General features: G+C 49.0%; 1 protein-coding gene across 1 annotated transcript in view; it reads right to left on the bottom strand.

Annotated features, from left to right (window-relative positions):
• Positions 1-681: 681 nt before the first annotated feature.
• Positions 682-12,987, bottom strand: part of LOC121561273 (mitochondrial dynamics protein MID51-like) — a 43,968-nt gene continuing 31,662 nt past the window's right edge. The window contains exon 9 of the mRNA XM_045215859.1: positions 682-1,183. Coding sequence (XP_045071794.1) covers positions 697-1,183 — 487 coding nt within the window. The 3' untranslated portion in view covers positions 682-696. The remainder of the gene's footprint in view (positions 1,184-12,987) is intronic.

Below are 12,987 nucleotides of genomic sequence, written 5' to 3'. Positions count from 1 at the left end.
CCCATAGCAGTCATACTCCCTATGTCAGTGCACTACTCCTGACCAGGCCCATGCATCATATTCCTATGCTCAGGGCACTTACTCCTGTCCAGGCCCACGGCATCATACTCCCTATGTAGGGCACTACTCCTGTCCAGGCCCATAGCATCTATTCCCTATGTCGGGCACTACTCCCTGACCAGCCCACAGCATCATACTCCCTCATGTCGGGCATTACTCAGCTGTCCAGGCCCGTCAGCATCATACTCCCTCTGTGGCACTACTCCTGTCCAGGCCCATAGCATCATATTCCCTATGTAGGGCACTACTCCTGACCAGGCCCATAGCATCATACTCCCTATGTAGGGCACTACTCCTGACCAGGCCCACAGCATCATATTCCCTATGTAGGGCACTACTCCTGACCAGGCCTGACCAGTGGTCTAAAGTAGTGCACTATATAGGGAATATGATGCCATTTGGGACGGAGCCCAGTAGATCTGGTACTCTGAAGTACCTACATGCCAGTACCCTGTTATACATATCCATATTATTATTATTATTATTATTATTATATCTGAACAATATGTCCCGGTCTCAGTAGAGAGGTATATGGTATAACTCATCCATGGAAGTCAGTGTGATGGTGTTGTCTGTATTCTATAACCTCATACAGGGCCTCTTCCTCTGTGACATGTTACACCAGGTTATATATTTCTATATGAGCAGAATCTCCGGTTCAGAGACAGCGCAGTACAACGTAAACCCCATCCGGTCGATCTCCTCCTCCGTCAGTCCGTTCAACGTGTTAGCGCCGGGCTTGAAGTAGCTGGGCAACACCCCTTGCTCCAGATAGCCTATCAGCTCCCACACGCACTGCTGGAACCGCCCACTCAGACAACCCTCCGACCAATCCAGGTCCTTGTCCCCGAGGTGCAGGATGAGGTTGGCCAGCGGCGCGGCGGTGAGGGGTCGCAGGGCGGGACAGTGTCGACAGACGGCTTTGAGGGTCTTGAGGAGGGTACGTCGGACCCCCTGGTCCGCTGAGTCAAGCTGGGCCAGACGCTGGGTCTCCCAGGGGTAGAGGGAGAGGTGCCAGGCACTATCCCAGGGTTGGGTTAACTCTACCTGGGCAGTCAGGACCACGTCTGCCTCCCTCAGCACCGGCACCATGGAGATGAAGAGAGAATCACCTCGCTCTGGTCTGGAGACACACAGAGAGAGACATATCAGTTATGTATTAACCCTGACCTTTAACCCCTAACCCTAACTAACGCAGTGAGACATCAGTCATGTATTAACCCTGACCTTTAACCCTAACTGTCAGGATCATGGAGATGAACAGGGGGTCACCAAGCTCAGGTCTGGAGAGACAGATATACACATTAACCCTGACCTTTAACCCTGACCTTTAACCCTGACCCTCAGGTCTGGAGAGACATACACATTAACCCTGACCTTTAACCCTGACCTTTAATCCTAACCCTCAGGTCTGGTGAGACAGAGATACACATTAACCCTGACCTTTAACCCTGACCTTTAATCCTAACCCTCAGGTCTATGGAGATGTCGTCTCACGTCAAAGCACTGACCAATGTTCCCTCTAAGCTGTGTGGGTGTGCAGCTCCCCAGGACTGCCATGCAGAATAAATATAATCTAAGCTGTGTGGGTGTGCAGCTCCCCAGGACTGCCATGCAGAATAAATATCATCTAAGCTGTGTGGGTGTGCAGCTCCCCAGGACTGCCGTGCAGAATAAATATAATCTAAGCTGTGTGGGTGTGCAGCTCCCCAGGACTGCCATGCAGAATAAATATAATCTAAGCTGTGTGGGTGTTTCAGCTCCCCAGGACTGCCGTGCAGAATAAATATCATCTAAGCTGTGTGGGTGTGCAGCTCCCCAGGACTGCCGTGCAGAATAAATATAATCTAAGCTGTGTGGGTGTTTCAGCTCCCCAGGACTGCCATGCAGAATAAATATAATCTAAGCTGTGTGGGTGTGCAGCTCCCCAGGACTGCCGTGCAGAATAAATATAATCTAAGCTGTGTGGGTGTGCAGCTCCCCAGGACTGCCATGCAGAATAAATATAATCTAAGCTGTGTGGGTGTTTCAGCTCCCCAGGACTGCCGTGCAGAATAAATATCATCTAAGCTGTGTGGGTGTGCAGCTCCCCAGGACTGCCGTGCAGAATAAATATAATCTAAGCTGTGTGGGTGTTTCAGCTCCCCAGGACTGCCGTGCAGAATAAATATAATCTAAGCTGTGTGGGTGTTTCAGCTCCCCAGGACTGCCGTGCAGAATAAATATCATCTAAGCTGTGTGGGTGTGCAGCTCCCCAGGACTGCCGTGCAGAATAAATATAATCTAAGCTGTGTGGGTGTTTCAGCTCCCCAGGACTGCCGTGCAGAATAAATATCATCTAAGCTGTGTGGGTGTGCAGCTCCCCAGGACTGCCGTGCAGAATAAATATCATCTAAACTGTGTGGGTGTGCAGCTCCCCAGGACTGCCGTGCAGAATAAATATAATCTAAACTGTGTGGGTGTGCAGCTCCCCAGGACTGCCGTGCAGAATAAATATAATCTAAGCTGTGTGGGTGTGCAGCTCCCCAGGACTGCCGTGCAGAATAAATATAATCTAAGCTGTGTGGGTGTGCAGCTCCCCAGGACTGCCATGCAGAATAAATATAATCTAAGCTGTGTGGGTGTGCAGCTCCCCAGGACTGCCGTCCAGAATAAATATAATCTAAGCTGTGTGGGTGTGCAGCTCCTCAGGACTGCCATGCAGAATAAATATAATCTAAGCTGTGTGGGTGTGCAGCTCCCCAGGACTGCCATGCAGAATAAATATAATCTAAGCTGTGTGGGTGTGCAGCTCCCCAGGACTGCCGTGCAGAATAAATATCATCTAAGCTGTGTGGGTGTGCAGCTCCCCAGGACTGCCGTGCAGAATAAATATAATCTAAGCTGTGTGGGTGTGCAGCTCCCCAGGACTGCCCTGCAGAATAAATATAATCTAAGCTGTGTGGGTGTGCAGCTCCCCAGGACTGCCATGCAGAATAAATATAATCTAAGCTGTGTGGGTGTGCAGCTCCCCAGGACTGCCGTGCAGAATAAATATCATCTAAGCTGTGTGGGTGTGCAGCTCCTCAGGACTGCCATGCAGAATAAATATCATCTAAGCTGTGTGGGTGTGCAGCTCCCCAGGACTGCCGTCCAAAATAAATATAATCTAAGCTGTGTGGGTGTGCAGCTCCCCAGGACTGCCGTGCAGAATAAATATAATCTAAGCTGTGTGGGTGTGCAGCTCCTCAGGACTGCCATGCAGAATAAATATAATCTAAGCTGTGTGGGTGTGCAGCTCCCCAGGACTGCCATGCAGAATAAATATAATCTAAGCTGTGTGGGTGTGCAGCTCCCCAGGACTGCCGTGCAGAATAAATATAATCTAAGCTGTGTGGGTGTGCAGCTCCTCAGGACTGCCGTGCAGAATAAATATAATCTAAGCTGTGTGGGTGTGCAGCTCCTCAGGACTGCCCTGCAGAATAAATATAATCTAAGCTGTGTGGGTGTGCAGCTCCCCAGGACTGCCGTGCAGAATAAATATAATCTAAGCTGTGTGGGTGTGCAGCTCCCCAGGACTGCCGTGCAGAATAAATATAATCTAAGCTGTGTGGGTGTGCAGCTCCCCAGGACTGCCGTGCAGAATAAATATAATCTAAGCTGTGTGGGTGTGCAGCTCCCCAGGACTGCCGAGCAGAATAAATATAATCTAAGCTGTGTGGGTGTGCAGCTCCCCAGGACTGCCATGCAGAATAAATATAATCTAAGCTGTGTGGGTGTGCAGCTCCCCAGGACTGCCGTGCAGAATAAATATAATCTAAGCTGTGTGGGTGTGCAGCTCCCCAGGACTGCCGAGCAGAATAAATATAATCTAAGCTGTGTGGGTGTGCAGCTCCCCAGGACTGCCGAGCAGAATAAATATCATCTAAGCTGTGTGGGTGTGCAGCTCCCCAGGACTGCCGTGCAGAATAAATATAATCTAAGCTGTGTGGGTGTGCAGCTCCCCAGGACTGCCGAGCAGAATAAATATAATCCAAGCTGTGTGGGTGTGCAGCTCCCCAGGACTGCCATGCAGAATAAATATAATCTAAGCTGTGTGGGTGTGCAGCTCCCCAGGACTGCCGTGCAGAATAAATATCATCTAAGCTGTGTGGGTGTGCAGCTCCCCAGGACTGCCGTGCAGAATAAATATAATCTAAGCTGTGTGGGTGTGCAGCTCCCCAGGACTGCCATGCAGAATAAATATAATCTAAGCTGTGTGGGTGTGCAGCTCCCCAGGACTGCCGTGCAGAATAAATATAATCTAAGCTGTGTGGGTGTGCAGCTCCCCAGGACTGCCGAGCAGAATAAATATAATCTAAGCTGTGTGGGTGTGCAGCTCCCCAGGACTGCCATGCAGAATAAATATAATCTAAGCTGTGTGGGTGTGCAGCTCCCCAGGACTGCCATGCAGAATAAATATAATCTAAGCTGTGTGGGTGTTTCAGCTCCCCAGGACTGCCATGCAGAATAAATATAATCTAAGCTGTGTGGGTGTGCAGCTCCCCAGGACTGCCGTGCAGAATAAATATAATCTAAGCTGTGTGGGTGTGCAGCTCCCCCAGGACTGCCGTGCAGAATAAATATAATCTAAACTGTGTGGGTGTGCAGCTCCCCAGGACTGCCGTGCAGAATAAATATAATCTAAGCTGTGTGGGTGTTTCAGCTCCCCAGGACTGCCATGCAGAATAAATATAATCTAAGCTGTGTGGGTGTGCAGCTCCCCAGGACTGCCGTGCAGAATAAATATAATCTAAGCTGTGTGGGTGTGCAGCTCCCCAGGACTGCCGTGCAGAATAAATATAATCTAAGCTGTGTGGGTGTGCAGCTCCCCAGGACTGCCGTGCAGAATAAATATAATCTAAGCTGTGTGGGTGTGCAGCTCCTCAGGACTGCCGTGCAGAATAAATATAATCTAAGCTGTGTGGGTGTTTCAGCTCCTCAGGACTGCCATGCAGAATAAATATAATCTAAGCTGTGTGGGTGTTTCAGCTCCCCAGGACTGCCGTCCAGAATAAATATAATCTAAGCTGTGTGGGTGTGCAGCTCCCCAGGACTGCCGTGCAGAATAAATATAATCTAAGCTGTGTGGGTGTGCAGCTCCCCAGGACTGCCGTGCAGAATAAATATCATCTAAGCTGTGTGGGTGTGCAGCTCCCCAGGACTGCCGTGCAGAATAAATATCATCTAAGCTGTGTGGGTGTGCAGCTCCCCAGGACTGCCGTGCAGAATAAATATCATCTAAGCTGTGTGGGTGTGCAGCTCCCCAGGACTGCCGTGCAGAATAAATATAATCTAAGATGTGTGGGTGTGCAGCTCCCCAGGACTGCCGTGCAGAATAAATATAATCTAAGCTGTGTGGGTGTGCAGCTCCCCAGGACTGCCATGCAGAATAAATATAATCTAAGCTGTGTGGGTGTGCAGCTCCCCCAGGACTGCCGTGCAGAATAAATATAATCTAAGCTGTGTGGGTGTGCAGCTCCCCAGGACTGCCGTCCAGAATAAATATAATCTAAGCTGTGTGGGTGTGCAGCTCCCCAGGACTGCCGTGCAGAATAAATATAATCTAAACTGTGTGGGTGTGCAGCTCCCCAGGACTGCCATGCAGAATAAATATCATCTAAGCTGTGTGGGTGTGCAGCTCCCCAGGACTGCCATGCAGAATAAATATAATCTAAGCTGTGTGGGTGTGCAGCTCCCCAGGACTGCCCTGCAGAATAAATATAATCTAAGCTGTGTGGGTGTGCAGCTCCCCAGGACTGCCGTGCAGAATAAATATAATCTAAGCTGTGTGGGTGTGCAGCTCCTCAGGACTGCCATGCAGAATAAATATAATCTAAGCTGTGTGGGTGTTCAGCTCCCCAGGACTGCCGTGCAGAATAAATATAATCTAAGCTGTGTGGGTGTGCAGCTCCCCAGGACTGCCATGCAGAATAAATATAATCTAAGCTGTGTGGGTGTGCAGCTCCCCAGGACTGCCCTGCAGAATAAATATAATCTAAGCTGTGTGGGTGTGCAGCTCCTCAGGACTGCCATGCAGAATAAATATAATCTAAGCTGTGTGGGTGTGCAGCTCCCCAGGACTGCCATGCAGAATAAATATAATCTAAGCTGTGTGGGTGTGCAGCTCCCCAGGACTGCCATGCAGAATAAATATAATCTAAGCTGTGTGGGTGTGCAGCTCCCCAGGACTGCCATGCAGAATAAATATAATCTAAGCTGTGTGGGTGTGCAGCTCCCCAGGACTGCCATGCAGAATAAATATAATCTAAGCTGTGTGGGTGTGCAGCTCCTCAGGACTGCCGTGCAGAATAAATATAATCTAAGCTGTGTGGGTGTGCAGCTCCTCAGGACTGCCCTGCAGAATAAATATAATCTAAGCTGTGTGGGTGTGCAGCTCCCCAGGACTGCCGTGCAGAATAAATATAATCTAAGCTGTGTGGGTGTGCAGCTCCCCAGGACTGCCGTGCAGAATAAATATAATCTAAGCTGTGTGGGTGTGCAGCTCCCCAGGACTGCCGTGCAGAATAAATATAATCTAAGCTGTGTGGGTGTGCAGCTCCCCAGGACTGCCGAGCAGAATAAATATAATCTAAGCTGTGTGGGTGTGCAGCTCCCCAGGACTGCCATGCAGAATAAATATAATCTAAGCTGTGTGGGTGTGCAGCTCCCCAGGACTGCCGTGCAGAATAAATATAATCTAAGCTGTGTGGGTGTGCAGCTCCCCAGGACTGCCGAGCAGAATAAATATCATCTGCTGTGTGGGTGTGCAGCTCCCCAGGACTGCCGAGCAGAATAAATATCATCTAAGCTGTGTGGGTGTGCAGCTCCCCAGGACTGCCGTGCAGAATAAATATAATCTAAGCTGTGTGGGTGTGCAGCTCCCCAGGACTGCCGAGCAGAATAAATATAATCCAAGCTGTGTGGGTGTGCAGCTCCCCAGGACTGCCATGCAGAATAAATATAATCTAAGCTGTGTGGGTGTGCAGCTCCCCAGGACTGCCGTGCAGAATAATATCATCTAAGCTGTGTGGGTGTGCAGCTCCCCAGGACTGCCGTGCAGAATAAATATAATCTAAGCTGTGTGGGTGTGCAGCTCCCCAGGACTGCCATGCAGAATAAATATAATCTAAGCTGTGTGGGTGTGCAGCTCCCCAGGACTGCCGTGCAGAATAAATATAATCTAAGCTGTGTGGGTGTGCAGCTCCCCAGGACTGCCGAGCAGAATAAATATAATCTAAGCTGTGTGGGTGTGCAGCTCCCCAGGACTGCCATGCAGAATAAATATAATCTAAGCTGTGTGGGTGTGCAGCTCCCCAGGACTGCCATGCAGAATAAATATAATCTAAGCTGTGTGGGTGTTTCAGCTCCCCAGGACTGCCATGCAGAATAAATAAAATCTAAGCTGTGTGGGTGTGCAGCTCCCCAGGACTGCCGTGCAGAATAAATATAATCTAAGCTGTGTGGGTGTGCAGCTCCCCAGGACTGCCGTGCAGAATAAATATAATCTAAGCTGTGTGGGTGTGCAGCTCCCCAGGACTGCCGTGCAGAATAAATATAATCTAAGCTGTGTGGGTGTTTCAGCTCCCCAGGACTGCCATGCAGAATAAATATAATCTAAGCTGTGTGGGTGTGCAGCTCCCCAGGACTGCCGTGCAGAATAAATATAATCTAAGCTGTGTGGGTGTGCAGCTCCCCCAGGACTGCCGTGCAAGAATAAATATAATCTAAGCTGTGTGGGTGTGCAGCTCCCCAGGACTGCCGTGCAGAATAAATATAATCTAAGCTGTGTGGGTGTGCAGCTCCTCAGGACTGCCGTGCAGAATAAATATAATCTAAGCTGTGTGGGTGTTTCAGCTCCTCAGGACTGCCATGCAGAATAAATATAATCTAAGCTGTGTGGGTGTTTCAGCTCCCCAGACTGCCGTCCAGAATAAATATAATCTAAGCTGTGTGGGTGTGCAGCTCCCCAGGACTGCCGTGCAGAATAAATATAATCTAAGCTGTGTGGGTGTGCAGCTCCCCAGGACTGCCGTGCAGAATAAATATCATCTAAGCTGTGTGGGTGTGCAGCTCCCCAGGACTGCCGTGCAGAATAAATATCATCTAAGCTGTGTGGGTGTGCAGCTCCCCAGACTGCCGTGCAGAATAAATATCATCTAAGCTGTGTGGGTGTGCAGCTCCCCAGGACTGCCGTGCAGAATAAATATAATCTAAGATGTGTGGGTGTGCAGCTCCCCAGGACTGCCGTGCAGAATAAATATAATCTAAGCTGTGTGGGTGTGCAGCTCCCCAGGACTGCCATGCAGAATAAATATAATCTAAGCTGTGTGGGTGTGCAGCTCCCCAGGACTGCCGTGCAGAATAAATATAATCTAAGCTGTGTGGGTGTGCAGCTCCCCAGGACTGCCGTCCAGAATAAATATAATCTAAGCTGTGTGGGTGTGCAGCTCCCCAGGACTGCCGTGCAGAATAAATATAATCTAAACTGTGTGGGTGTGCAGCTCCCCAGGACTGCCATGCAGAATAAATATCATCTAAGCTGTGTGGGTGTGCAGCTCCCCAGGACTGCCATGCAGAATAAATATAATCTAAGCTGTGTGGGTGTGCAGCTCCCCAGGACTGCCGTGCAGAATAAATATAATCTAAGCTGTGTGGGTGTGCAGCTCCCCAGGACTGCCGAGCAGAATAAATATAATCTAAGCTGTGTGGGTGTGCAGCTCCCCAGGACTGCCATGCAGAATAAATATAATCTAAGCTGTGTGGGTGTGCAGCTCCCCAGGACTGCCATGCAGAATAAATATAATCTAAGCTGTGTGGGTGTTTCAGCTCCCCAGGACTGCCATGCAGAATAAATATAATCTAAGCTGTGTGGGTGTGCAGCTCCCCAGGACTGCCGTGCAGAATAAATATAATCTAAGCTGTGTGGGTGTGCAGCTCCCCAGGACTGCCGTGCAGAATAAATATAATCTAAGCTGTGTGGGTGTGCAGCTCCCCAGGACTGCCGTGCAGAATAAATATAATCTAAGCTGTGTGGGTGTTTCAGCTCCCCAGGACTGCCATGCAGAATAAATATAATCTAAGCTGTGTGGGTGTGCAGCTCCCCAGGACTGCCGTGCAGAATAAATATAATCTAAGCTGTGTGGGTGTGCAGCTCCCCAGGACTGCCGTGCAGAATAAATATAATCTAAGCTGTGTGGGTGTGCAGCTCCCCAGGACTGCCGTGCAGAATAAATATAATCTAAGCTGTGTGGGTGTGCAGCTCCTCAGGACTGCCGTGCAGAATAAATATAATCTAAGCTGTGTGGGTGTTTCAGCTCCTCAGGACTGCCATGCAGAATAAATATAATCTAAGCTGTGTGGGTGTTTCAGCTCCCCCAGGACTGCCGTCCAGAATAAATATAATCAAGCTGTGTGGGTGTGCAGCTCCCCAGGACTGCCGTGCAGAATAAATATAATCTAAGCTGTGTGGGTGTGCAGCTCCCCAGGACTGCCGTGCAGAATAAATATCATCTAAGCTGTGTGGGTGTGCAGCTCCCCAGGACTGCCGTGCAGAATAAATATCATCTAAGCTGTGTGGGTGTGCAGCTCCCCAGGACTGCCGTGCAGAATAAATATCATCTAAGCTGTGTGGGTGTGCAGCTCCCCAGGACTGCCGTGCAGAATAAATATAATCTAAGATGTGTGGGTGTGCAGCTCCCCAGGACTGCCGTGCAGAATAAATATAATCTAAGCTGTGTGGGTGTGCAGCTCCCCAGGACTGCCATGCAGAATAAATATAATCTAAGCTGTGTGGGTGTGCAGCTCCCCAGGACTGCCGTGCAGAATAAATATAATCTAAGCTGTGTGGGTGTGCAGCTCCCCAGGACTGCCGTCCAGAATAAATATAATCTAAGCTGTGTGGGTGTGCAGCTCCCCAGGACTGCCGTGCAGAATAAATATGATCTAAACTGTGTGGGTGTGCAGCTCCCCCAGGACTGCCATGCAGAATAAATATCATCTAAGCTGTGTGGGTGTGCAGCTCCCCAGGACTGCCATGCAGAATAAATATAATCTAAGCTGTGTGGGTGTGCAGCTCCCCAGGACTGCCCTGCAGAATAAATATAATCTAAGCTGTGTGGGTGTGCAGCTCCCCAGGACTGCCGTGCAGAATAAATATAATCTAAGCTGTGTGGGTGTGCAGCTCCTCAGGACTGCCATGCAGAATAAATATAATCTAAGCTGTGTGGGTGTTCAGCTCCCCAGGACTGCCGTGCAGAATAAATATAATCTAAGCTGTGTGGGTGTGCAGCTCCCCAGGACTGCCATGCAGAATAAATATAATCTAAGCTGTGTGGGTGTGCAGCTCCCCAGGACTGCCCTGCAGAATAAATATAATCTAAGCTGTGTGGGTGTGCAGCTCCTCAGGACTGCCATGCAGAATAAATATAATCTAAGCTGTGTGGGTGTGCAGCTCCCCCAGGACTGCCATGCAGAATAAATATAATCTAAGCTGTGTGGGTGTGCAGCTCCCCAGGACTGCCATGCAGAATAAATATAATCTAAGCTGTGTGGGTGTGCAGCTCCCCAGGACTGCCATGCAGAATAAATATAATCTAAGCTGTGTGGGTGTGCAGCTCCCCAGGACTGCCATGCAGAATAAATATAATCTAAGCTGTGTGGGTGTGCAGCTCCCCCAGGACTGCCATGCAGAATAAATATAATCTAAGCTGTGTGGGTGTGCAGCTCCCCAGGACTGCCGTGCAGAATAAATATAATCTAAGCTGTGTGGGTGTGCAGCTCCCCAGGACTGCCGTGCAGAATAAATATAATCTAAGCTGTGTGGGTGTGCAGCTCCCCAGGACTGCCGTGCAGAATAAATATAATCTAAGCTGTGTGGGTGTGCAGCTCCTCAGGACTGCCGTGCAGAATAAATATAATCTAAGCTGTGTGGGTGTGCAGCTCCCCAGGACTGCCGTGCAGAATAAATATAATCTAAGCTGTGTGGGTGTGCAGCTCCCCAGGACTGCCGTGCAGAATAAATATAATCTAAGCTGTGTGGGTGTGCAGCTCCCCAGGACTGCCGTGCAGAATAAATATAATCTAAGCTGTGTGGGTGTGCAGCTCCCCAGGACTGCCGTGCAGAATAAATATAATCTAAGCTGTGTGGGTGTGCAGCTCCCCAGGACTGCCGTGCAGAATAAATATAATCTAAGCTGTGTGGGTGTGCAGCTCCCCAGGACTGCCATGCAGAATAAATATAATCTAAGCTGTGTGGGTGTGCAGCTCCCCAGGACTGCCGTGCAGAATAAATATAATCTAAGCTGTGTGGGTGTGCAGCTCCCCAGGACTGCCGTGCAGAATAAATATAATCTATGCTGTGTGGGTGTGCAGCTCCCCAGGACTGCCGTGCAGAATAAATATCATCTAAGCTGTGTGGGTGTGCAGCTCCCCAGGACTGCCGTCCAGAATAAATATAATCTAAGCTGTGTGGGTGTGCAGCTCCCCAGGACTGCCGTCCAGAATAAATATAATCTAAGCTGTGTGGGTGTGCAGCTCCCCAGGACTGCCGTGCAGAATAAATATCATCTAAGCTGTGTGGGTGTGCAGCTCCCCAGGACTGCCGTGCAGAATAAATATCATCTAAGCTGTGTGGGTGTGCAGCTCCCCAGGACTGCCGTGCAGAATAAATATAATCTAAGCTGTGTGGGTGTTTCAGCTCCCCAGGACTGCCATGCAGAATAAATATCATCTAAGCTGTGTGGGTGTGCAGCTCCCCAGGACTGCCGTGCAGAATAAATATCATCTAAGCTGTGTGGGTGTGCAGCTCCCCAGGACTGCCGTGCAGAATAAATATCATCTAAGCTGTGTGGGTGTGCAGCTCCTCAGGACTGCCATGCAGAATAAATATAATCTAAGCTGTGTGGGTGTGCAGCTCCTCAGGACTGCCATGCAGAATAAATATAATCTAAGCTGTGTGGGTGTGCAGCTCCTCAGGACTGCCGTGCAGAATAAATATAATCTAAGCTGTGTGGGTGTGCAGCTCCCCAGGACTGCCGTGCAGAATAAATATAATCTAAGCTGTGTGGGTGTGCAGCTCCTCAGGACTGCCGTGCAGAATAAATATAATCTAAGATGTGTGGGTGTGCAGCTCCCCAGGACTGCCATGCAGAATAAATATAATCTAAGCTGTGTGGGTGTGCAGCTCCCCAGGACTGCCGTGCAGAATAAATATAATCTAAGCTGTGTGGGTGTGCAGCTCCCCAGGACTGCCGTGCAGAATAAATATAATCTAAGAGAGAGCTACATGTAGCCATGTTAATATCCTTTGCTAGTTAGCGAGTTATTAGTCCAGTTATACAGTGCCTTGCAAAAGTATTCATCCCCCTTGGCATTTTTCCTATTTTGTTGCATTACAACCTGTAATTTAAATGGATTTTTATTTGGATTTCATGTAATGGACATACACAAAATAGTCCAAATTGGTGAAGTGAAATTAAAAAAATAACTTGTTAAAAAAACATCTCTAAAATAAATAACGGAAAAGTGGTGCGTGCATATGTATTCACCCCCTTTGCTATGAAGCCCCTAAATAAGATCTGGTGCAACCAATTACCTTCAGAAGTCACATAATTAGTTAAATAAAGTCCACCTGTGTGCAATCTAAATACAGGGAAATTCTTGAGGGAAACCTGTTTCAGTCTTCCAGAGATTTGAGACTGGGACCGAGGTTCACCTTCCAGTAGGACAATGACCCTAAGCATACTGTTAAAGCAACACTCGAGTGGTTTAAGGGGAAACATTTAAAATGTCTTGGAATGGCCCAGTCAAAGCCCAGACCTCAATCCAATTGAGAATCTGTGGTATGACTTAAAGATTGCTGTACACCAGCGGAACCCATCCAACTTGAAGGAGCTGGAGCAGTTTTGC

Source organism: Coregonus clupeaformis, unplaced genomic scaffold (genome assembly GCF_020615455.1).
Source record: "Coregonus clupeaformis isolate EN_2021a unplaced genomic scaffold, ASM2061545v1 scaf0537, whole genome shotgun sequence".
Lineage (NCBI taxonomy): Eukaryota > Metazoa > Chordata > Actinopteri > Salmoniformes > Salmonidae > Coregonus > Coregonus clupeaformis.
Note: the sequence above shows the minus strand (reverse complement) of the source record. Positions and strands in the feature narration are given on the sequence as shown.